General features: G+C 41.2%; 1 protein-coding gene across 1 annotated transcript in view; it reads right to left on the bottom strand.

The window, feature by feature from the left end:
• The window catches only part of RGR (retinal G protein coupled receptor), a 45,251-nt gene extending 21,316 nt beyond the window's left edge, over positions 1-23,935 (bottom strand). Inside the window, exons 1-4 of the mRNA XM_073596900.1 lie at positions 23,557-23,935; positions 18,252-18,408; positions 5,851-5,972; positions 1,564-1,717 (exon numbers count right to left, since the gene is read on the bottom strand). Of these exons, the coding sequence (XP_073453001.1) occupies positions 1,564-1,717; positions 5,851-5,972; positions 18,252-18,408; positions 23,557-23,635 (512 nt within the window). The 5' untranslated portion in view covers positions 23,636-23,935. The remainder of the gene's footprint in view (positions 1-1,563; positions 1,718-5,850; positions 5,973-18,251; positions 18,409-23,556) is intronic.
• Positions 23,936-25,459: the final 1,524 nt, after the last annotated feature.

The raw sequence follows: 25,459 nt of genomic DNA, 5'->3' as shown, positions 1-25,459 counted from the left end.
TTACATTGAACCTCATTTGCCATTTGCCCACCCCATTAATTTGTTCAGATCTTTTTGCAAGGTTTCCACATCCTGTGGAGAAGTTATTGCCCTGCTTAGCTTAGTATCTTCCGCAAATACAGAGATTGAACCGTTTACCCCATTCTCCAGGTCGTTTATGAACAAATTAAATAGGATTGGTCCCGGCACAGAACCCTGGGGGACCCCTTTACCCACCCCTGACCATTCCGAGTACTCTCCATTTATCACCACCCTCTGAACTCGCCCTTGTAGCCAGTTTTCAATTCATGTACTCCACCCTATGGTCAATTGACCTTATTTTGTACAGCAAATATTTATGGGGATCTGTGTCGAATGCTTTAGCAAAATCCAGATACACAACGTCTACGGGCCTTCCTTTATCTAGATGGCAACTCACCTCCTCATAGAAGGTTAATAGATTGGTTTGGCAAGAACGATTCTTCATGAATCCATGCTGATTACTGCTAATGATACCGTTCTCATTATTAAAATCTTGTATATAGTCCCTTATCATCCCCTCCAAGAGTTTACATACTATCGATGTTAGGGCAACCTTGTCTGTAATTCCCAGGGATGTATTTTGGGCCCTTTTTAACTATTGGTGCTGAATTGGCTTTTCTCCAATCAGCTGGTACCATTGTAGTCAGTAGACTGTCAGTAAAAATTCGGAACAATGGTCTGGCAATTACTTGACTGAGTTCCCTAAGTACCCTCAGGTGCAAGCCATCTGGTCCCGGTGATTTATTAATGTTAAGTTTCCCAAGTCTAATTTTAATTCTGTCCTCTGTTAACCATGAAGGTGCTTCCTGTGATGTGTTATGAGGATAAACACTGCAGTTTTGGTTATTAAAGCCCCCCGATTCCCTTGTGAAGACTAAAGAGAAGAAAAAATTCAATACCTTCACCATCTCCCCATCCTTTGTAACCAGATGTCCTTCCTCATTCTTTATGGGGCCAATATGGTCTGTCTTCCCTTTTTTACTGTTTACATACTTAAAGAATTTCTTGGGATTTTGTAGTGCATATTCAAACCTCAATACCATAAATAATAACATGTTATTAGATTTTTACTCCAGGAGTATTTAATGAGTTTAGCAATTCCAGATAAATGTTTAAATAATGAGTTACAATTTAACTAAACCCATTCGCTTTTAATTGACTAAAATGTACTGGAGATTTTAGTCCACTAGAATGTACTGAAGATTTTAGTCAACTAAAATGTACTGGAGATTTTCAACTAAAATATGACTAAAGCAATTCAGATGACTAAAATATGACTAAAATTACTGTAAAATTGCATTTTAGTCAAAAAACTATGATTAAAACTAAATCAAAATTTGACGCCAAAATCAACACTGCTGCCTAGACACAACTTACACTTCTAGAGATTCCTATAAGATAACAAATCTTCACTTTTGGAGTTCAGGTCCCTTTGATACTGCATTTTAATGTATTTATTTATTTACAATATTTTACTACTGCTTTAATGTTACATTGCTGTTACTTTTTCACAAAATCATAACAGTCTCAAAGGAGACTTACCTGTCAGCTTTGGAATAATCCAATGTACAACAAGTTCTTAAAGGTTCATAGTCATATTCACCCCAACCAAACAATGGCATCATAGACCAAAATGCAGAGAAACCCCAGACAAACATCACCACTGAAATTGATGTGCTCCAGTGTAGTTTGCTACCTGCAAAATGATAATTGTATTTTAAAGGTTGTTTTTACTTCACCAAAATAGACATCAATGCAATTTTTACAGGTAGTCTAATGTATAGTTATTTGAGATAAGGAATGCAGCATTGTCACAGTTACATAGTTAGTCTGGTTGAAAAAAGACACAAGTCCACCTAGTTCAAGCAATAAAAAGGGGAAAACAATAAAAAATAAAAAATAAAACAATGTTTGCAATTCTATATACACAGTCCTACACCCACAGTTGATACAGAGGAAGGCAAAAAAAACAGCAAAGCGTGATCCAATTCGCTCCAGCGACAAAAAATCCTTCCTGATCCCACAAGAGGCAATCGGATTTTCCCTGGATCAACTTTACCTATAAATGTTAGTATCCAGTTATATTATGTACATTTAGGAAAGAATCCAGGCCTTTTTTAAAGCTATCTACTGAGCTGTACAGAACCAGCACTTGAGGGAGTCTATAGTCATTGCATTACAAATGTTTTTTACCCCATACATAGGGCAACAGCAAGACTCTGACTTTTTTGGGCATACAAAAAGAAATTGGTCATTTGTAAATGCTTTGGCACATAATGATTCACTTGTGTTCATGTTCTCTGGGGCAGTGACTGCCCAACATGCTGCTACAGTACTGTACAGACATGAAGGGGCCATCCTTAAACATGTATGCAGGCTTGAGCTCTACATGGGTGTGTTGGTGTATGTATGTGGGTGTGAGTGTTTTTATGTACAGTATGTAAGTGGGTAAGGTGCTTTGTTAAAAGGTCTCTCAGGGGGTACTGCTGTTGTATAAATAAAAGGGTTGGAATGAATTTTAGGGTTGCTGCGTACAAGTACATTATACACTCCTGTCCCCTGCACTCTGTACATAGTCAAGTTGAAAAATAGCACAGGTCCATCTGGTTTAACCAATAAAAGCCCCAATACCTACAGTTGATCCAGGGAAAAAAAAAAAAAAAAACTTGGTTTAATTTCCTCCAGCATGGAAAAGAAAATCCTTTCTAATGCCCCAATGCAGTATATACCCCCGATCAACAATCTCTGATGGCAGTTATATTCAGTGTATTTAGGAATGCATCCAGCTCTTTTTTTAAATAATCAACTGCGCTGGGCAGGACTACCTTCTGGGGAAGTCTATTCCACATTTTTAAAGCTTTTACTGTGAAGATGCCTTTCCATATGTGCAGGTTAAAACACTTTGGGGTTGATTTACTAAAATTGGAGAAAGCAATATCTGCTGCAGCTGTGCATGGTAGCCAATCAGCCTCTAACTTCAGCTTGTTCAGTTAAGCTTTGGCAAAAAAAACTGGAAGCTGATTGGTTTCTTTACAGAGCTGCACCAGATTTTGCACTCTTCAGTTTTAATAAATCAACCTCTTTTCCTCCTGACAAGTGAATAACTCTGCAACAAGTTCACTATGTGACATGACATATGTCACTCACAGACACAGAAATGGTGCTTTTAATTCTAAACTCTATGTAATTTATAAATGGATTAAACAATAAGGGTCCCAACACAGAACCTCGGGATACACTGCTAATACCCTTAGACCATTCAGCATATAAACACAGTCTTTTAGTTCGTTTTCTATCCATTTTCAAATTGAATTTTCAAGGCCTATAGACTTTAACTTACACCTTAACCATGTGTAGGGAATTAGGTCAAATGCTTTTGCAAAATCCAAATATACTACAGTACAGTGGCAAGAAAAAAGTATGTTTACCGCTTGGAATTAACTGGTTTTCTTCAATAATTTCACATAAAATGTGATCTGATCCCTATCAAAGTAACAACCGTAGACAAACACAGTGTGCTTAAGCTGATAACACACAAACAATTCTAAACTCTTGTGTCTTTATTGAACACATCCGTTAAACATTCACAGTGCTGGAGGAAAAGATAAGTGAACCTATTTACTTCAAGTCCAACTAATGAAATTAGTTTGGAGGTGTGATTTGAAGCTACTTTGAATGATAAAAGACACAAACATTTTAAGATTGCTGTCCATAGGAAGCATCAGCTAAAGTGAACCATGCCTTGCAAAAAGGAGCTCTCTGAAGATATATAGTCAAGTGTAGTTGATCTGCATAAGGCTGGAAAAGGATACAAAGCAATCTCATAGTGTGTAGGCATCTATCAGTAGACAGACAGATTGTCTATGAATGGAGACAGTTTAGTAGTGTGACTACTCTTCCTGGAAGTGGGGGCCCATCCAAAATGACTCCCAGGACACAACACAGAATCCTCAGTGAGGTAAAGAAGAACCCATGAGTAACAGCTAAATCAGGGGTCTCAAACTGGTGGCCCTCCAGCTGTTGCGAAACTACAAGTCCCATCATTCCTCTGCCTGTGGAAGTCATGCTTGTAACTGTCAGCCTTGCAATGCCTCATGGGACTTGTAGTTTTGCAACAGCTGGAGGGCTACCAGTTTGAGACCCCTGAGCTAAATGCTTGAAGACATCACTGGCACTGGCTGATATCTCTGTTCTCTTGATTAAATCTTAGAGGATCAGGAAGGGTGTTTTTTTCCCCGCTAGAGCAAATTGGATCATGCTTTATTGGGTTTTTTTTTGCCTTCCTCTGGATCAACTGTGGGTATACAATAGTGTATAAGGAGGTTTTTTCTGTGTGTATGTCTTTTTTTTCTCTGTTGGTTGAACTGGATGGACTTGTGTCTTTTTTCAACCAGGTTAACTATGTAACTTTGTATATAGAGGGCCATGTTTTATTGAAATTACTAGCTGTGAAAAATTATTTTGGCATTCCAGCATGGGAAGCACCATTGTTATGGGGCACTTCAGCAGCCACAGCGGCATGTGTGAGCAGGTCTGGTGCACAAGTGCAGGCTTTAAAGGGTAAGTTCACCTTTGTACACTTTTTTTTTCTCAAAATTCCAGCTCCCCTATGCACCAATATAGCATTCGTGTACTTTTTTGCAAACATATCAAAGCTGATCACTGATTGCGTGCATTTCATTTAAAAAACGTGCACCTGGGAATGGGTGGGTGGATAATGCAGGGTGTGTGCTAATGAGGTCAGCTGGTCAACTCCTTCCTGTGTCATGACCTAAAGTCTGATCAGGAAGAAAGACATTACAAATGGAAATGCCTGGAAACATGGATTAGGACAAGAAAAGTAACTGACTGTAGATTTAATGGAAAGCTTTGATATTTTTGCAAAAAAAGTACATGAATGCTATATTGGTGCATAGAGGAGCTGAAATTTAGAAAAAAAAGTGTACAAAGGTGAACTTGCCCTTTAAATGACACAGCTCAATGGCCAGCTTCAAACTCTGAGGTGTTTTTACATTCCACATAGCCAATACCTCTGCAGGCCCACAGATGCTTACTGTACTGTGAATGAAATATTGTTTCTTTCATCATTAAAGATTCAGTGATTATACATGCTTGTACTTTACTTTTATCTTCTTATATTGCAATCATACCTGCAGCCTCCAGTGTTTACATCCAGCCCGAAGCTCTTCAACATGCTGGCCTTTCCTGTGCAGCAGTTTCCCATAGGGATTTATGGGGCCATCTCCTAAATGTCTCCTACCTCAGGAGATGGCCCTGTAGAGCCCCTTGAGAAGCTACAGAGCAGGCGTGGCCATCACACAGAAAATCTGCTGGTGGAGAGGGCTAGTCTAGCACAGCACAGAGATGCAAAAAGTACAAATGTAATTTAAATCTCAAGTACCATTCTTTTAAGTGCTCAATGTTATTGTTTATCTTCTAGGGTTTACTGTATATTGCATTAGGTGCAAAGCTGGGCTGTCACAGCTGGGTTCCTCTCAATAACCCAACCAGCATAATACAAGTGTCATGTAGGTCTACAAACACCTAGTGTGATTGAAAAGGACTAAGCTGTGCTCAGGCATGCATATGCATTTCTAGCAGTGAAGTTTCCAGATATTCATACACATACACTCAATTACAAACTGGTGCTGAGGCTTTATAGCAAATTAATTATTACTCTCATGCGGCTGTCAAGTAAAGACATATTGAGTTTAATAGAAACAAGCAAACATAATGACTATTATATAGTAAATTTCAGTAGGGGTCTTGCTAAAAAAAAAAAAAAAAGAAAGAAAAAAGGGTGTGTTCTGTTTTAAACCTAATACTTACGAGTACAATATTGGTGATAGCGGTCCCATGCTATTGCAGCACATGAGCTGATACTAGACAGAGCTGCAACAAATCCCTGGAATCCATGAATCTGACATCCTTCTGATCCATAGGGCCAATATCTGTTAATAGGGTGTTTACAATGTAAAATAAAATTGTTATTGTAAAATACTACACTATGTATCAATAACAAAACAAAACTCAGAACAAGGCTAAATGGAAGCAGTTGCCTGCATATACTGAGCTCAGAGCCAATCTGCAAGTTTAGACAATATTTTCTGTCTAGGTACAAAGCTCTCAATGAACTACTAACTTGAGTGTATGCCAAACTTTTGGCTGCAGTAACAATTGCATTCAGAAATTGGCTATTTAGATTGTGTTATGACAACAGGCCTACAGTTGTAAGACTCAGAATAATTATCGGCTGTGCAAAAATTGGCAAACAGGGGCACAACTGTAGCGGCCTGCTTTTTATATTTGGAAACTGTAATCATTCTGTGGTATTTGATTGTAGTAAAGATGGATATTTTCACTATGACATTGATACAAATAGTCTGGCAATGCTGAACTTATTGATTGTGGTAGTTACTTGGCTATGTACCCTGCCTTATTGAGGTATGCATTCACACAACATAGCCATAATTTGGCCTGATTGTTGTTCTTAGGGCTTGTTTACTGCAGGACACACAAGGCTGATGGCATCAGTGGGGAGCCTCAGCGGTCTGGCAAAGGAGCCGCACATGCTCCGAAACGCATTGACGCCCCTTTCTCCCCACTGACGCCATCAGCCTCATGTGTCACATAGTGAACACAGAATTCCCTATTGCCTCCTCTCTTCAGCACATATGAGAACACTTTACAGCTGCTGGACGGCTACACTGCTCTCTACCGCCATGCCGAGGATGGACACATGCCACAGACTCCTGATTTTATCATGTTTTTTAATACTCAACGATCTTGTAAGTGCTTTTAATCCTTTGTGCAATTTATTACATTTGCATACTGCACTTTGCAAACTGAAGATTCATAAGGATTCAGTTAAGCCACCAGCAAGACCCATTTTAAATGGGATTGACTCGGTAACATCAAGAATTGGTCAATATCTAGACCACTTCTTGCAGATGAGCGTGTCCTGTATAAAGGCTTATCTGAAAGATACTACTAACTTTTTACAACTAATTCAAGAAATAACTTTTCCTGAAACTGCTGAGGTATACGTAGTAACAGCTGATGTATCATTGTTGTACACAATTATTCAGCACGATGATGCATTACTAGCTCTGAATTGGGCATTCAGCCAAAGGGAGGATATCCCCTTTATTCAGAAAAAAATCCTCAGGATGGTCTTAGAGTTTTGCCTTTCGCATAACTATTTTTGGTATGCTGGCAAATTCTATAGTCAGAGACGAGGTGTAGCGATGGGCGCTAAATTTGTGCCTAGCCTTGCTAATTTGCTTATGAGCAATTGGGAAGACAAATGGATTTATGCTCAGAGGAGGGATGAACTAGTCTTTTACCAATGCTACATAGACGATTTGTTCTTCATATGGCAAGGGTCGGAGGCCTCATTAATAGGGTTCTCGGTATGGTTGAATACCAATACTAATAATATCAAGTTGGAATTTAATTGGAGCAGTGAATCAATCAATTATTTAGATGTAACAGTTATGAGAAACCAAAATGGATTGTATACAAAGACATATTTTAAGCCAACTGACCGTAATAGTTATATACCTATTAATAGTGGGCACCCTCCATTATGGCTACGTAACATCCCAAAAGGTCAGTTTACATGTATCCGCAGGAATTGCTCCTCAGATGTAGACTATGCCACACAATCACAACAGATTTAGAATCAGTTTGTTGAAAAGGGCTATAATTCGAAATCTCTGGATAAGGTGTTACATGAAGTTGGAATGGCTACACAGAATACTTCCCTTGTACCTAAAGAAAAAATTGACAATAGGAAACATGAATGGGGTTTTAGTAGCAACTTTCATGAACAATTTAGGGATGTAGAATCCATTTTCAGAAGGCACTGGAGCATTCTGAAAATGGATAAAATACTGTCCAGTGTACTCCCAGATTTTCCTCCTTTTATTTATAGAAGGATGGCAACTTTTGAGGATAAAGTGGTAAAAAAGGTTTTGGACCCTCCCACCCGACCTCAGATGTTCTGGGATCGAGCAGGCTTTTATGCCTGCAGGAAATGTAAGGCATGCCAACAGGTGTATACTGATATTAGGGGCTTTGGTAGTTTGAAAATTTACGGCCAATAATATGGAATTTGAGATTAAAGAATTTATTTTGTGTGTATCAACCCATGTAGTCTATGCCCTTCAGTGCCCCTGCGGGTTAATGTATATTGGTAGGACTAAAAGAACATTGGGGAAAAGTGTCTCCGAGCATATCTATAATATTCTGATTGGCTATAAGGATCAGAGCGTCTCATTACAGTACATTTTAGATTAAAGCATGGTAGGGATCCATCAGGATTGAAGTTTTGGGGAATAGACAAGTTCCACCCTTCATGGAGGGGCAGTAATCTGGTCCGTGGGTTGTCAAAACCTGAAACTCAGTGGATATATTTGACCAACACTTTAAGCTCCAATGGAATTAATATAGATCTTGACCTAAATTGTTTTATTAGTGACTACTAATTTATGTTGTGCAGCTACATTATGGTACTGCTTTTTAATTCAGGTTCTGGTTGAGTCCCAAGCCTTTATGCAGCATGGGACAGCTCCTGTGGTTTTATGCGTTTTTGAGGATTAATGTTACCTTAACCTTATAGGATTCTGTATATAACTGAATATGTATTGTGTACAATACACTTTTATTATCAGTTAGGCAATTTGGTTTCCTATCTAGCATTAACCTTATAGGTTATAAGAACGCAGGTCCACTTTGGACCTGGTATCATTGATATTAAGTAATTTTTATTAAATTTTTATAAATTCTACTTTTTTTGCTTTTTGGGTTCTTTTGTATATTTGCTAAATTATGGGTGCACAATGCACCATGCACCGTGTTTATGAATGTAACGGTGTAATTTGTACTTTTGGCGATCTGTAATTTCAGCTCTGCTGCCTTGCTTGGTGCTTTGGTTGTGATGTAGCCGTTGTTGACACTTCGCCCCTTGTGTGTATATAAGTGAAGAGTCGTGCCATGTAGCCATGCCCTCAGAAGAAGACGTAATGATGAAACGCGTTAGAGCGTGACTACATGGCTCCCTCGTCTGTCAGTCTCAGAGCTGTCATCCTGGGTTCCATTGTAGCCAATACCATCTCGGAGGCGGTGTGAGTGACTTGCGCTGTGTTGCGGACGTTTATGTTATATGCTGCTTTATTCTGAATCTTGTGTAAGCAGATAATATTGTGTGTGTGGGTGTTTTAAACCAATAAACAGTATTACGCTATGTCAGCTCCCCTTTTCTCTTGCATTTATGAATTACCCCATGAAAGAGTGATCTAAGCCGGTGATAGGAGCCAGGTTCAAGTCTCAGATGGTTACAGGCTCCATTGTCTGTTACATTTGCATTGCGCTGGGAGGATTGGTGTTTATCTTACAGTGTGTGGAGACATAAGGACCATTTAACACTCGTGTCTGATGAGTTCATTACCAACAGGGATTATTCATGTACGAGGTGTTGGTGATGGTATCCAGATGAGAAATCTAGTTCTGGTTGCTAAAGGTCACGGAGCACAGTTTATACTACATACATTTTATGTGGACTTTTTTTCTTTATTAGTATATATAAAAGATCCTGTGAGCCTCCTCTGATTAATGCCTAAAAGGCACCCTAAAACAGCTGCAAGCTTTAAACATGTCTCATAATTACATGCAGATAAAAGCGGAAATAAATATATACGCTGCACTTTCAAATATACTCTTCACATTATAGTGTTATAACGTGCATCCATATGGTGATTGGTTGTATCAAAATTTACTGTTCATACAATTATAAAATCATATAGTGTTAATAAAATCATATAGTATTCATAAAGTCATATAGTGGACTCGATCCACTAAAACATATAGATGAATAAAAAAGTGCTTCTATATGCCTAAGTGTCATCCAGATATTTCAATTTGAAAGTACTTCTAAAGTCCATGCAATTTGGAAACTGCTGTGTAGATAATAAAAAGCAAGCCGCAGTGATCACACTCAGGTGCTCCCCCCTAGGTATTAAATGCTCACCTCAGAGCGTGTGACTTTGCACTTAAGCTCAGTCAAAATATGCCTATGAACCACCTCTGGGGCTCTGCAGTTTTAACCAGACTCTTGGACCCCTCAGCACTATACCTCGGTTGAGTAAAAAAGGACTGGATGGTGTAATAACATTTTACCAGTCTATTAATCATATAAAACCCCCCCTATGGGGTACTCACATAGTATAAGCACGTCACTGCGCCACTCTACATCAGGTAAACAGCATGTAAAGATACAGGATCGATATTGGGATGGTATGGGGTTCTTTCCTCACAGGTCACCTGCTGAGCGTCCATCCTGTCCCCTCCCCAACGCATGTCGATACAGGGAACTTCTGTATCTACTTCAGGGGGAAATTTCCCCCTGAAGTAGATACAGAAGTTCCCTGTATCGACACTTGTTGGAGAGGGGACAGGACGGACGCTCAGCAGGTGACCTGTGAGGTGACCTATATCTATACACATGCATACACTTGTTAGGCACACCATTAAACCCTTGATTGGCCTCCTGATCACCCCTGTCATACAGTCAGTACCATGAATACAGTGTCAGTGTACAGTATTATCATTGATCACTGTATTAGTGTCACTAGCGACGTCAGCATCAGTCAGTTAGTGTCCCTCCCAGCTAGTGTGAGTTAGCACCAGATCACCAATATTACTAGTATAGTATACGTATGAATCAGTATCTTGATCACAATCAAAACTAGTATATACTTGTGTCCTCAAAAGTATAGTTTCCCCAAAATTGCAGTGTTAGCAGGATCAGCCCTTGATCACTGCCATTACTTGCGACATGTAGTAGAATATATTTTGGACTAAATGTATGAAGAAATTTGATCTATTGGATGTTTTATCCTTTTTGTTTTTTTCAAAATGTTCGCCACTTTTTGATTCATATAATAAAAATAAAAACCACAATAGTGATCAAATACAGCTAAAAGAAAACTCTATTTGTATGAAAAAAAAAATGTCATTTGCGTACAGTCTGTTGACCGAGCAATTAAAGTAGCACAGTGCTGAATAGGAAAAAATGGTCTGGTCATGAAGGGGGTAAAACCTTCCAGAGGTCAAGTGGCAAAAAGTCTTAAAGGGTAAGTTCACCTCTGTACACTTTTTTTTTTGTTTTCTAAATTCCAGCTCGCCTATGCACCAATATAGCATTCATGTACGTTTTTTTGCAAAAATATCAAGGCTTTCCATTAAATCTACAGTCACTTACTTTTTTTGTGCTCATCCATGAATCCAGACGTTTCCATTAGTAATGTCCTTCTTCCTTACAGACTAGAGATCATGACACAGGAAGGAGTTGACCAGCTGACTTCATTAGGACACACCCTGCATCATCCACCCTCCCATTCCCAGGTACACATTTTTTAAATGAAGTGCAATCAATCAGTGATCACCCTTCTCACTAAATATACAATCACATTGCATAGTCTGACACATAGAAGAGAGTTGACAGAAACACTCAGCTGTCAAGCCCCGTTCACATCTGCTCAAACGGGGGAGGCGTTTGAGCATTTTCACTCATCACACATAGGGCAGCCCATCCGCCTGAATGGGCTTCCCTACACACAGCAATCACCCCAAGGAAGCTTTAGAACTATTTTTTAAAGTGGAGCTTAGTGCTTTTTTTTAACTGCAATTTTTGGTGCAGCACATTTCTGAAATGCATGGAATTGTGAATGGAGCCTCATTGTTCTTGTGTTACCGCACCAATTTCACTTTCAGGCTCCATTCACATCTAACATAGTGGGAGCGCATGTTTTGTGGCTCGTTTTTCCTGTGACACGCATAGGGTAGCCCATTTTGTGGGTTGTGTGTTTTTTACTGTGCGTTTTGTAGCATTTGCCCCTCGTTTTTTAACATGGCAAAATGTGTGTTTGAAGGACATGTTTAAAGGACATGTGGAGATCCCGAACCTGTCGGACGAGAATGACCCCAGCGAGGTGGAGATCAGAGTCTCTCTTGCTAAAGATGAACCGGACACCAACCTGCTCAATCTGATGAGGAAGGACGGCGTGCAGAGGATTCGGGATGCTGTCGCCAATTACATCTCTACTCTGAAGACAGAGTTCACACAAGGAATGATCCTGCCAGTCACCAATGGAGTCACACACACGACTGTTTGGCGTGTCGTTAACAATTAATGGCACTGAAAGCGCAACTAGTAATTTTAGGTGTATAAACATGTCCATACACTATACAATAGATTTACCAAATTTATGTAATAGGAGGAAACACCTCTCTAGTCAATCATGGAAAAACGCACCAAGCTCCACTCTAAAAAATAGATCTGAAGCTTCTTTGGGGCGATTTCTGTGTGTAGGGCAGCTCATTCAGGCGGATGGGCTGCTCTATGTGTGATGATGAGTGAAAATGCTAAAACGCCTCTATGCCTCGTAAAAAAAAAAAAAAAAAAAAAAATGTGGGAATGTGAGTTCCTGCTATGCAGAGATGTGAACGGGGCTTGACAGCTGAGTGTTTCTGTCCACTCCCTCCTATGTACTTGTATAAAGATGGCCGTACACTATGCAATCTGATCGTATATTGTGTATTTAGTGAGAAGGGTCATCACTGATTGACTGCATTTCATTTAACCACTTTAGCCTTGGAAGATTTTACCCCTTTCCTGACAAGAGCACTTTTTACAATTTGGCACTGCGTCGCTTTAACTGATGCAATGCTGTACCCAAATGAAATTTGCGTCCTTTTTTTTCCCCACAAATACGGTTTCTTTTGGTGGTATTTGATCACCTCCGTAGTTTTTATTTTTTGCGCTATAAACAAAAAAAGAGTGACAATTTTGAAAAAAAAAAACAATATTTTTTACTTTTTACTATAATAAATATCCCCAAAAATGTTTTTAAAAAACAAATGTCTTCATCGCACATCGGGTCCCCCGCTGTGCTGCGGGGGCGCGTGCATGCGCCTCCAGAGGCTCTTAAAGAGAACAATGTACCCATACGTTGTTTTGCCCAGCCGTGCCATTCTGCCAACATATATCGGTGTTAGCCAGTTGGCAAGTGGTTAAAAAACGTGCACCTGGGAATGGGAGGGTAGATGATGCAGGGTGTGTCCTAATGAGGTCAGCTGGTCAACTCTTTCCTGTGTCATGACCTCTAGTCTGTGAGGAAGAAAGACATTACTAATGGAAACGTCTGGATTCATGGATGAGCACAAGAAGAGTAAGTGTCTGTAGATTTAATGGAAAGCGTTGATATTTTTGCAAAAAAAGTACATGAATGCTATATTGGTGCATAGGGGAGCTGGAGATTAGAAGAAAAAAAAAGTGTACAAAGGTGAACTTACCTTTTTAACTTTCTCTTCGGTGCCGAATATACATAATGGCAAAATCAGAAGCTGAAATGACTGAATATTATACAATTTCACATGAACTGTCATGGGCACAACCAGCACTGTAATTCATAGCACATGGAACGCCCCTTCCTTATAATTTGGGGTTTTGTAAAACCTCTCAACTTTGTCCATTTACACATTGTGCCTGGCTAACAGACTCATCAGTATATACATTTAAAGTAACACTATGGTCAAAATAAAAAAAAGACTTATATGAAACAGTCTGTAGCATTAACACAGAAGTGTTTTCTTTTTTTTCTTTCACCTGTAACCTAGTGTATTTACCTTCTGATCCGGCCAGGAAGTCTGTTGTTTTTTAGCTTTCTATAACAGACCAAGCTGTCCAGCAAGGGCGGCAGTTAGAAGGTTGAGACAAACCATTTACCACTGACAGAGGTGCTTACAGTTGTTAGCTTTTCTTCATTTATGTAAAACCTTTATCCCAAAAGAAAAAAAAAAACCTATTACTGTAGCTGCTTAACCACTTCCTATCCCAGCCATAGTCATATGACATACGCAGGAGGGATCTCCCATCCTGGGCAGGCGTCATATGACATCCTGGGCTTCCCAGGCTGTCTGACGCCCTGCCGTGTCACTCGAGAGCCGATGCACGTGCCCGGCGGACGCAATGTCCACCAGGCACCCGTGGTTGCCCGTTAACAGAGCAGGACCGTGGATCTGTGTGTGTAAACACACAGATCCACGTCCTGTCAGGTGAGAGGAGACCGATCTGTGTTCCCAGTACAGAGGAACACCGATCAGTCTCCTCCCTTTGTGAGTCCCCTCCCCCTACAGTTAGAATCACTCCCTAGGTAACACAATTAACCCCTTGGTCGCCCCCAGTGTTAATTCCTTCCCTGCCAGTGACATTTATACAGTAATAAGTGCATTTGTATAGCACTGATCGCTGTATAAATGTGAATGGTCCCAAAATAGTGTCAAAAGTGTCCGATATGTCTGCCGCAATGTCGCAGTCACGATAAAAATTGCAGATCGCCGCCATTACTAGTAAAAAAAATAAATAAATAAAAACGCCATAAAACTATCCCCTATTTTGTAGACGCTATAACTTTTGCGCAAACCAATCAATATACGCTTATTGCAAAATTTTTTTACCAAAATATGTAGAAGAATACATATCGGCCTAAACTGAGGAAAATTTTTTTTTTTTAAATTGGGATATTTATTATAGCAAAAAGTAAAAAATATTGTGTTTTTTTTTCAAACTTGTCGCTCTTCTTTTGTTTATAGCACAAAAAATAAAAACCGCAGAGGTGATCAAATACCACCAAAAGAAAGCTCTATTTGTGGGGAAAAAAATGATAAAAATTTAATTTGGGTACAGCATGACCATGCAATTGTCATTCAAATTGCGACAGCACTGAAAGCTGAACATTGGCCTGGGCAGGAAGGGGGTGAAAATGCCATATATTGAAGTGGTTAATAAGTATTAGCTGGAGTAAGGCTTTGAATTGTTAGCACATACAGAAAGAAGAAAGTCTCCACCATTGTCTCATCTTAAGAGGTTAGTCCTTTATTCACAACAGCGTAGAATCCATTACAGGAAGACACTTTCGTGTTTCAGCTTACACAGCCTTAAAAGAGAAGTATGTTTTTTTATTTTTTATTTTTATATTCATACTTACCTAGGTGGATGCAACATCAGACTGATGCTGCATCTGTCCCCCCGGCGTCTCCTCACTGAGAATCAAGCCACCGAACACCGCCAATGGCTCAGTTCTCTCGGCTCCCCGAGCGGAGAGATGCTGCCTGTCAGTCAGCATCTCTCCTGCTCTGATCCTCCACAGTCATTGGAGCGCAGAGCTGTGGAGGGGCCGTCTCGTTGAGACGCTGAGACTGCCATCAGTCAAGGCAGCTGGTGGATCCAGACTTGGGAAGTCAGGATGACATGGTGCCTCGACTGATAGCAGTGACGTCAGCGGATAGCCGACTTCAGACAAAACTAATTGCACTCCTGTGACCCAGAGGAGAAGCCCAGACTAAAAAGCTCAGGCTGGACTTCTCCTTTAATCATAGTTATGGCTATAATTAAGACTGTGTAAGCTGAAACGTGTAAGAACTAACTCCTAGAGATGAGACCATTGTCCAGGTTTCTTCTGTCTTTATGTGGTAATGGGAAGTGTGTAGTCAACCCTGCCTGTACACTTGTCCTTCCAGTCCTGCATGTTTTAAAAGGTAGAGTGCTACAATCTCTTTATCTCTTAAATTGTTAGTCACTTATGTAAAGTCCACCTAAATCTACTAGTCCATTTAACACTACCCTTTAGGGGTGCTGAAATTAATCGTTGCATCGATGCATAGCGATTCGGGTGTCCCCGATGCGGCATCGATGCATAAAACCCCGAAAATCGATGTTTGGTGACGTCATTAGTAGCCCCGCCCCTCCCGGGAAAGTGCTCGAGAAAATTTTTAAACCGTCTTTATTTTAATAAATATATTACAAAGGATGGTGTGCCCCCGCTGTATGTGCTTTTTTAAAAAACAATGTCACTTCATACCGAACTTCGCCGGTATACGATCATGTGACTCCCAGCCCGCCCCGCCCCTCTCCGCTCTTTTCTTCACTCTCCGCTTCCGTCTCCTGAGTCCTGACGTCAGCGGGGATTTCTCAGTCCCGCCCGCCTCTCTTCTGATACGATAACTATAGTCAGAGGGCGGGACTGAGAATTCCCCGCTGACGTCAGGACTCAGGAGACACGTGAGCGGAGAGCGGAGAGGGAAGAGGAGAGCGGAGAGGGGCGGGACGGCCGGGAGTCACATGATCGTATACCGGCGAAATTTGGTATGAAGTGACATCGTTTTTTAAAAGCACATACAGCGGGGGCACACCATCCTTTGTAATATATTTATTAAAAGAAAGTAATTGGGGGGGGTCAGTGATGGCTGCGTTTGGCGGGCACAGGTGGCTGCGTTTGGGCACAGGTGGCTGCATTTGGGCACAGGTGGCTGCATTTGGGCACAGGTGGCTGCATTTGGCGGGCACAAGTGGCTGCGTTTTGGCACAGGTGGCTGCGTTTTGGCACAGGTGGCGGCGTTTGGCGGGCACAAGTGGCTGCGTTTGGGCACAAGTGGCTGAGTTTGGGCACAGGTGGCTGCGTTTTGGCACAGGTGGCTGAGTTTGGCGGGCACAAGTGGCTGCGTTTTGGCACAGGTGGCTGAGTTTGGCGGGCACAAGTGGCTGCGTTTTGGCACAGGTGGCTGAGTTTGGCGGGCACAAGTGGCTGCGTTTGGGCACAAGTGGCTGAGTTTGGGCACAGGTGGCTGAGTTTGGGCACAGGTGGCTGAGTTTGGCGGGCACAAGTGGCTGCGTTTTGGCACAGGTGGCTAAGTTTGGTGGGCACAAGTGGCTGCGTTTGGGCACAAGTGGCTGCGTTTGGGCACAAGTGGCTGAGTTTGGGCACAGGTGGCTGCGTTTTGGCACAGGTGGCTGAGTTTGGCGGGCAAAAGTGGCTGCGTTTTGGCACAGGTGGCTGAGTTTGGCTGGCACAAGTGGCTGAGTTTGGGCACAAGTGCCTGAGTTTGGGCACAGGTGGCTGCGTTTTGGCACATGTGGCTGAGTTTGGCAGGCACAAGTGGCTGCGTTTGGGCACAGTGGCTGCGTTTGGGCACAGTGGCTGCGTTTGGGCACAGGTGGCTGCGTTTGATGGGCACAGGTGGCTGCGTTTGATGGGCACAGGTGGCTGCGTTTGACGGGCACAAGTGGCTGCGTTTGACGGGCACAAGTGGCTGCGTTTGACGGGCACAAGTGGCTGCGTTTGACGGGGGAGGTTCAGTATTTTTCAGTTTGTTTGCACCCCCCAAAAAAATTTTGAGCACCAGCCGCCACTGGTCAGCACAGAGACAGTACAGGGAACTTCACAGGGCTGTTTGTCATCTGTGGATTCTTTCCCTTTTGACCTCCCAGCAGCAGTGTGTGTGAATCTCTGTACCCTGTAGTGCACCGGATTACTGCACTTTTTAGGGAGTGAGGTTATTTTTAATTCAAAGCGGAGTTCCAGTCAATTTTTTGTTTATTAGAAGTCAGCAGCTACAAAAAAAGTGCATCTTCTGACTTTTAATAAAAAGACACTCACCTGTCCCACAATCCAGCGACGTGGCCACCCAAACCCTCCCTTCTCTCCCCCGCCTGTCCACAGCGCTGGCAATACTACTGTGGGCATCCGGCTGTGACAGCTTGCAGCTTCACAGCCGGGTGCGCATGTCTCACTGCGCTGTCCTGCATAGCCGGGCAATCTTTTGGGAACTGTGATGTGTCCCAGAAGATTGCAGGGTGGAAGGGCCACCTAGGCGGCCCAAGCGGAAGTGGGAGCTCGTCGGTAATCGTGATGCATCGTGATGCATCGCGGAATCAAATCGAATCGAATCGTTGACCAAATAATCGTAATCGAATCATGAGACCAGTGAAGATGCGCAGCCCTACTACCCTTTTCACTTGGCTATATAGCTGTCCAGGGTTGGCTACATTGTTCCTCCATAGATGCAGTGGTGGAGTGAACATAGCTACCCTAAGACAGGATGTATGTTACTGGCCAATTACCACATGAAAATAAAAAAATAAAAAATGGAAACAAAAAAATGAATGCAACCATCACATATGATAAGTAAGCTGGTAAACTACAATTTTTGTTTTTGGGTCTAGTTACAGTTTATCATTCAAAATTGTATACTAAGATATTGCCAGATGTTGCAAAATTCACAGCTATGTTGTAAATAGACTCCTATTAGATAAATTTGAAACATAATGATGCAAGCAGCTCTAAATAGTAATAGTAACACTGCAAATCTATCATTATTGTTTATTTTACCTCAAGAAGCTGGAAAAAGCAGCGACAAAAGCATTGATGCACAATCCCGTGTCTGCCACTGCTAGGCTTATTATGAGCAGGTTGCTAGGTGTCCTGAGCTCTCTTATTTTGTAAAATGAAGCGATTGTCAAGCCATTTAAAATAAATCCAAGTAGAGCTGTAAAACAATGTTGGTAATTAAGGGTAAAAAGAACTGTTAAAAATCAGCTTGTATTATTAATAATTTCTTTACCTGGAGTTTCATGACTAGCACAAAACAATTTGGGACTTATCAGAATGCTGTATTGGCACAAATTGTCAGTCGCATGTGAAATAAAACTTACTGACTCTGTGTTACGACATTTGTGAGGTCAGGCAATAATGTTGGATGAGAAGGCCTGGCTTGCAGTCTCCGCTCTAATTCATCCCAAAGGTGTTCTATAGGGTAGAGGTCAGGACTTTGTGCAGGCCAGTCAAGTTCTTACACCCCAAACTCGCTCATCCATGTCTTTATGGATCTTGCTGTGCGCACTGGTGCGCAGTCATGTTGGAACAGGAAGAGGCCATCCCCAAACTATTCCCACAAAGTTGGGAGCATGAAATTGTCCAAAATGTTTTGGTATGCTGATGCCTGAAGAGTTCCCTTCACTGGAACTAAGGAGCCAAACCCAACTCCTGAAAAACAACCCCACACCATAATCCCCCCTCCACCAAATGAGCGAGTTTGGGGTGAAGGAACTTGACTGGCCTGCACAGTCCTGACCTCAACCAGATAGAACACCTTTGGGGTGAATTAGAGTGGAGACTGCGGGCCTTGCCTTCTGGTCCAACATCAGTGCCTGACCTCACAAATGCGCTTGTGGAAGAATGGTCATACATTTCCATAGACACACTTCTAAACCTTGTGGACAGCCTTCCCAGAAGAATTGAAGCTGTTATAGCTGCAAAGGGTGGGCCAACTCAATATTGAACCCTACAGACTTAGACTGGGATGTGCGTGTACAGGCAGGTGTCCTACCTAATACTTTTGACAATATAGTATATCTTTGCTAAATATGGCTATACACTGACTGCTCAAGATATTCATATCATGCATCTGCCTATAGAATGAAGCTGGATATTTACAGTAAAGAGGCCTTAAATAGCCTCAACCACACTCACTGTAATTGCCTGAAAGTGAATACGTATCTCCACTGATATCAGTCACCTATAAAACAATAAAGCTGAAAATATCAAACATAGCCAGTTGCTATTTCCCGCAAGATTAATTTGGCTGAGGGTATCTGGTATTATCTGTTGGTGCCTACAAATAAGGGAAATTGCCAAATCCAGAGGATTAAAGAAAATGTTATTTTCATTTTGGATAGAGCATGGGAGGGTTATAACCCCTGTCAGATTTTTTTCTACCATTTGTGTTCCATTGCAGAGATTTCTCTTCACATTCTGTCCCACAGCCAAACAGGAAGTGAAAGAAAATCCCTGCAAAGTAACGAAATTCCCTGGGGACCCACAGGTCAACAGAACTAGTGTCCGTATTGAAAGATTTCCTCTCTATTACTTACTTCTCAGGGAACAACCCAAAATGTGGGATTTTCTGGGGAGAGGGTGAATCTTATTAACAGGAACACAGACAATAAAAACTAACAATCATTCTAATCCCTCTGCACACTATCCAAAACAAAAAAAAAGTTTTGCCCTTAGTTATACTTTAACCGATTGCCGACCGCCGCAGACAGATGTTAGTCGGCAGAATGGCACAGGCAGGCAAATGGACGCACCTGTATGTCCCTTTAAATTTGCCGCCTATCGGGCACGTACCCGCTGCAGGAGTGTGCCGGCGGGTCCTGGGAACTCGATGTTTACCGGCGGCCCACGATTGCAGTGAGGAGAGGTAGAATGGGATGATGACTATGTAAAAAGGAATTTCCCCATTCTGCCTAGTGACATGACAGGGATCTACTGCTCCCTGTCATCGGGAGCAGTGATCGCTGTCATGTCAGTGGAAGCCCATCCCCCCCACAGTTAGAATCTACTCCCTAGGACACACTTAACCTCTTGATCGCCTCCTAGTGTTTAATCCCTTCCCTGCCAGTGTCATTTAAACAGTAATCAGTGCATTTTTATAGCACTGATCACTGTATAAATGACAATTGTCCCAAAATAGTGTCAAAAGTGTCCAATGTGTCCGCCATAATGTCACAGTCATGATAAAAATCGCAGATCGATGAAATTACTAATAAAAAAATTGTATAATACAAATGGTATAAATCTATCCCCTATTTTGTAGACGTTATAACTTTTGCGGAAACCAATAAATATACGCTTATTGCAATTTTTTTTACCAAAAGTATGTAGAAGAATACATATCGGCCTAAACTGAGTAAGAAATTGTTTTTTTACATATTTTTGGGGGATATTTATTATAGCAAAAAGTAAAAAATATTGCTTTTTTTTTCAAAATTGCCGCTCTTTTTTTGTTTATAGCGCAAAAAATAAAAACCTCAGAGGTGATCAAAGACCAGCAAAAGAAAGCTCTATTAGTTGGAAAAAAAGACAGTAAATTTAGTTTGGGTACGATGTCGCAAATTAATCAGCTAAAGCGACGCAGTGCCGAATCGCAAAAAGTGCTCTGGTCAGGAAGGTGGTAAAACCTTCCGGGGCTGAAGTGGTTAAAGTAAACTTGTCACGAGGCTGCCATTGTTGACCTACTTCTGAAAATGCTATTTAACTGACCCCGCCCCCAAAGTTTCTACTTTTCGAGTCAGTAATTAAACTATGCAGATCAGGAAAGTCTGAGAAAAGTACTTGTTCCAGTTTAGAGATTTAAAGTATTGAAGCAAGTGAGTCAGCAGAGCAGCCAGTTATTTTCAGAAGGAGCATAGAAATGGAATGTCTTTAACATGACAACTCTTATGCCCTGTACACACGGTTGGACATTGATCGGACATTCCAATAACAAAATCCATGTTTTTTTTCCGACGAATGTTGGCTCAAACTTATCTTGCATACACACGGTCACACAAAGTTGTCGGAAAATCCGATCGTTCTAAACGCGGTGACGTAAAACATGTACGTCGGGACTATAAACGGGGCAGTAGTCAATAACTTTCGTCTCTTAATTTATTCTGAGCATGCGTGGCACTTTGGGTGTCGGATTTGTGTACACACGATCGAAATTTCCGACAACGGATTTTGGTGTCCGAAAATTTTATAGCCTGCTCTCAAACTTTGTGTGTCGGAAATTAAGATGGAAAATGTGTGATGGAGCCTACACACGGTTGGAATTTCCAACAACAAAGTCCTATCACACATTTTCCGTCGGAAAATCCGACCGTGTGTACAGGGCATTACAGTAACTATAGTGTATTTTTTTAGTACATCAACATTTACTATGCAAGTTATTCATCAACTGACAGTTGTCTTTAAAAGGGACCTCCAAATTTTCTAAACAAAGGACCAGTTTACCGTCCTTCAGTCTTTAGGGGAGCCGGACTGTGGCTAGGGAGAATAGAAACATTTTCTGGAGTCAGTGGGAGTAAACAGTGCCCCATCTTTGGTAATTGGGGAGCAATAGTGCCCCATTTTTTGTGTTAGAGGGCAGAATACAGTAGTGTCTCATATTAATGGGATGACTAGTGCCTCAAGGGCCAGACAAAAGCAAGCACAGGGCCGCATCTGGTCCCAGGATTGCAGTTTGGTGACCTCTGATCTATAAGAACAATTTGCACAGAGCAATTATCAGCAGATTAGATTTCAAACTGTTAGTAAAGGCTTTTTTATTTATTTTATTTATACTTGCAGGTAAGCCTATAATAAAGCTTACCTGTAGGTACAGTAAATATTTCCTAAACAGCGCACACGCACTGCATTTCAATGGGCATGCCGTCCAGAGAGAGCCACGCTTCGGCCGTGATTCCTGCGCACATGAGCGGGAGTGATGTCATTGCAGCTCAGCCAGTCAAACGGACAGAGTCCGTGAACCTGAAAGGAAGACCGGGTGAAGATGGAAGCCCTGTCAGTGGTGACAGCCCACCACTGCAAGGCTTTGTTTTCAGGTAAGTCTCTCATAATGTGCTAGTACGCTATGCATACTAGCACAATATGACATTAATTTGCAGGGATAAGTATTTTTTCTGCGATATACTACCGCATTACTCTAATGTATGGTAACCTTTTGACAGATTGCAAAGGATTACAGCATTTACAGTACATGCAACAAAAATGACAAAATGTGATCACATAGGATGTTTTTTTCTAAGCATAGCATCTCTGAAAGAAGTGTAGATATTTCTGCTCTGATTATCACCGACGATAAAACATCTGATATCATTGGTGCCAAGGGATAGCAATGTAAATCAATGAAATGAATGCACTCCTCATATATCTCAGAAAGGAATAATTGATCTTTAGCATACTTTATATTTAGCATATACACTATGTTTACTGGTATTATCCTTTGATTATAATCTGCAAGGCAAAGCTGATGTCTAGTTAAAGCTTTCTTTATATATTGAGAATTAGCTTTTTTTTTCTTAAACAGCTTTTAACAGAAGCAGCACCCTAGTTCAAAGAATCATTTGTACATGCTCATTGCTCTGATCTAATGAATAACGATGGGTGAAGTGTAGTAACCCAATTCTGTCAATCAGATTTTAGTTCAAGGTAAAAGTATTTGTGAAATATCATTTTTGATCAGTTGCTATATACCAGTTGCATTGGCACACCATTTTTCACAATATTTGCAGTTGAAAGAAACAATGCGATCCAGAGCAGGGAACAGTCTTGAAATAAAAGTACAGAACTTGCAAGATTACCCAGTAAAGCATTGTGAATAGAAATGGCAATATGCAATAACTCATAGTAACCAACCAAATTTCTAAAGGCAGATCAGGGAAATTGGCTTCACAAGGTAATGCACATAACATTTTGAATAAATCTGTAGGCTTGAAAATAAAGCAGAATATTGCATTTATATAGGAAACCATAGGAAACCAATTTTGTGATATCTTATAGTGCAAACGGGGTAGCAGTTACTAAACATAATAAATATATATATATAAAACCATAGATAGATAGATAACGAGGTATGTGTGATAATCTGGAGAGAGAGCGAGAGGATGAGAAAGATAGAGTGAGAGCTCTGAGGGTCTTAGCAGGTGTCTGTTGTGCACATCTCTCATTTGACAGACACTTTTTAGCTGCCATCATTTCTACATCTTTGCACACCAAAATCTGTGAACAGTTTATAAATAATCATTGAATTAAGTCATGTGTCTTGTTCTGAAGGGTGTGACAGAGACACTGACATGTACAAAAAACATCTTACCTTGGACTAGAAGTGTTGTGCCAATACCGAAGACTTCGATCTCAGTAAAACCTTCAGGAAGGGGGTAAGATGTAACCATGTTTGCAAATCTGGTGTAGACACCCTGCTGAACTGTCTGCTGCTTGTCTTTCACACACGCACACACAGTGTAAATGCCTCCTTTTAAAGGGTCTCTTTCACATTTAGCATTGTGCAAGTGATTATGTAAAACCCTTTTTTTTTTTTCTCAGTAGTTATGTCTGAAACATAGCAATCCCCTGAAGAATTCTCTAATGATGTGAATGAAAGCAGCCTGCACTATGAAAGCACCCCCACCTTATCCTATTCCACCTTTCCTAAATCGTATTTGCATACCATGCTATAAAGACTGCATTCATGGCATTGACAACAAGGGTTTTGTGAATACAAGATTATGAAAACTGTCTCCTCTGTTTGTGAACTACAACATAATTATCATACAGAGGAGAGAAAAAAGGTCTGAGGGGTCTGTGCAAAAGAATAGAAATCATCTATGTAGCTTCTAATTGGACAAGATATTTGGTGTTTTGGGAGGGTTGTTGTTTGTTAAATAACAAGCACTGGAAAGAAACACAAAAGGAAAATTATAGTCACATTTATTTTTCCTCTTACAGGTAATAATCAAATTAAATAAACAGTATATGTGAAACAGAAGATGCATATAATGATGTTTTTTTTTAACATTCATTGACATAAATATAAAAGTAATTCTTACAGAATAGTGGCAGGTGAGAAAATCTAAGAAATAATGAGGAACAATGAAGGAGAAGGAACAAGGCCTCTAATATCAACACAGTGCTCGTCTATATATTGACATCCTACTGCAGTTGTGCCACCCTCTTGTTGGGAGTTAGAGCAAGTGTGGCTCCTTTGGGTCATCTGTACATTTGGTGGAGGTGTGAACTCTAAAAAGAGCCAAGTCTAGGAAACAGCCCGGTGTTTTACCAGCGCACCCCACAAGAGGTGATGGGCTTTGCCATGGGACCCAGGTTGTGGACCCAGGTCAGGGCAGTGTCAGGACCTGGATCTGAAAAGGCACCTTTTCTGTGTCTGGCGGTAACTCTTCTTGCTGAGCCACCTGAGAAGCTGGACAGCTCCCTGTCTGATCCATTGTTTTAAATCTTGAACCCTTTGTTCTTCCCATTAACTTCCTATTATAGCCATGGCTTTGCACTTTCTGTTTGCCAGATTATTGTCTTCTCTCCAGCCAATATCTCACTCCTATCACTCTTGCTGCCGTCAGGATCTTCGCTACCCCTGACCTTTGGCTTGTTCCTTGACTATGCTTCTGCTTGATCCCATCACAAACAAACAAAAGATTTCCCAGCACACTTACCAGCTAACCAACCAACCAGCTAACTTACCAAACTGACCCTGTCTAACAGTTTATGTTAAAACCAGAGGGTTGCTTGATGTGGGCATTGTGACTTATGTGCAAACAAAACCCTCTGTTTTTAAGATAAACTGTTAGTCAGGGTAAATTTGGTTGTTTTGCAGGCTGGCTGGTAAGTGTGCTGGGAAATATTTTGTTTGTTTGGGATGTGCATTGCCCTTCCATGTGCACCTTGCTGCAAAGGCCAGTTATAGTTTGAGGTGATTGCCACTTTTTTGTACAGTTGGTAGAATTGGATGCAGGGATGTACTGGATGCCTTCGCTGCAACTGTGCTTTTGCTGGGTGTCATGTACATCCCTCTGCCTTTAAGGAGGGGTGGGCTTCCTCCGGGCACACCTGCCCTTATTCTGTTCATTCTTATACATGCTGCTACTATGGAGAGTGTGGAAATTGAAAGTTTTGGAAAGGATTGCAGTATATACAGAGGTCCCTTGACATGGGCACTGTGGCTTACACATATATTTGCAAATGTGTGCAAACAAAACCCTCTG

This window comes from Aquarana catesbeiana, linkage group LG08, assembly GCF_042186555.1.
Source record: "Aquarana catesbeiana isolate 2022-GZ linkage group LG08, ASM4218655v1, whole genome shotgun sequence".
NCBI classification, from domain to species: Eukaryota; Metazoa; Chordata; class Amphibia; order Anura; family Ranidae; genus Aquarana; species Aquarana catesbeiana.
Note: the sequence above shows the minus strand (reverse complement) of the source record. Positions and strands in the feature narration are given on the sequence as shown.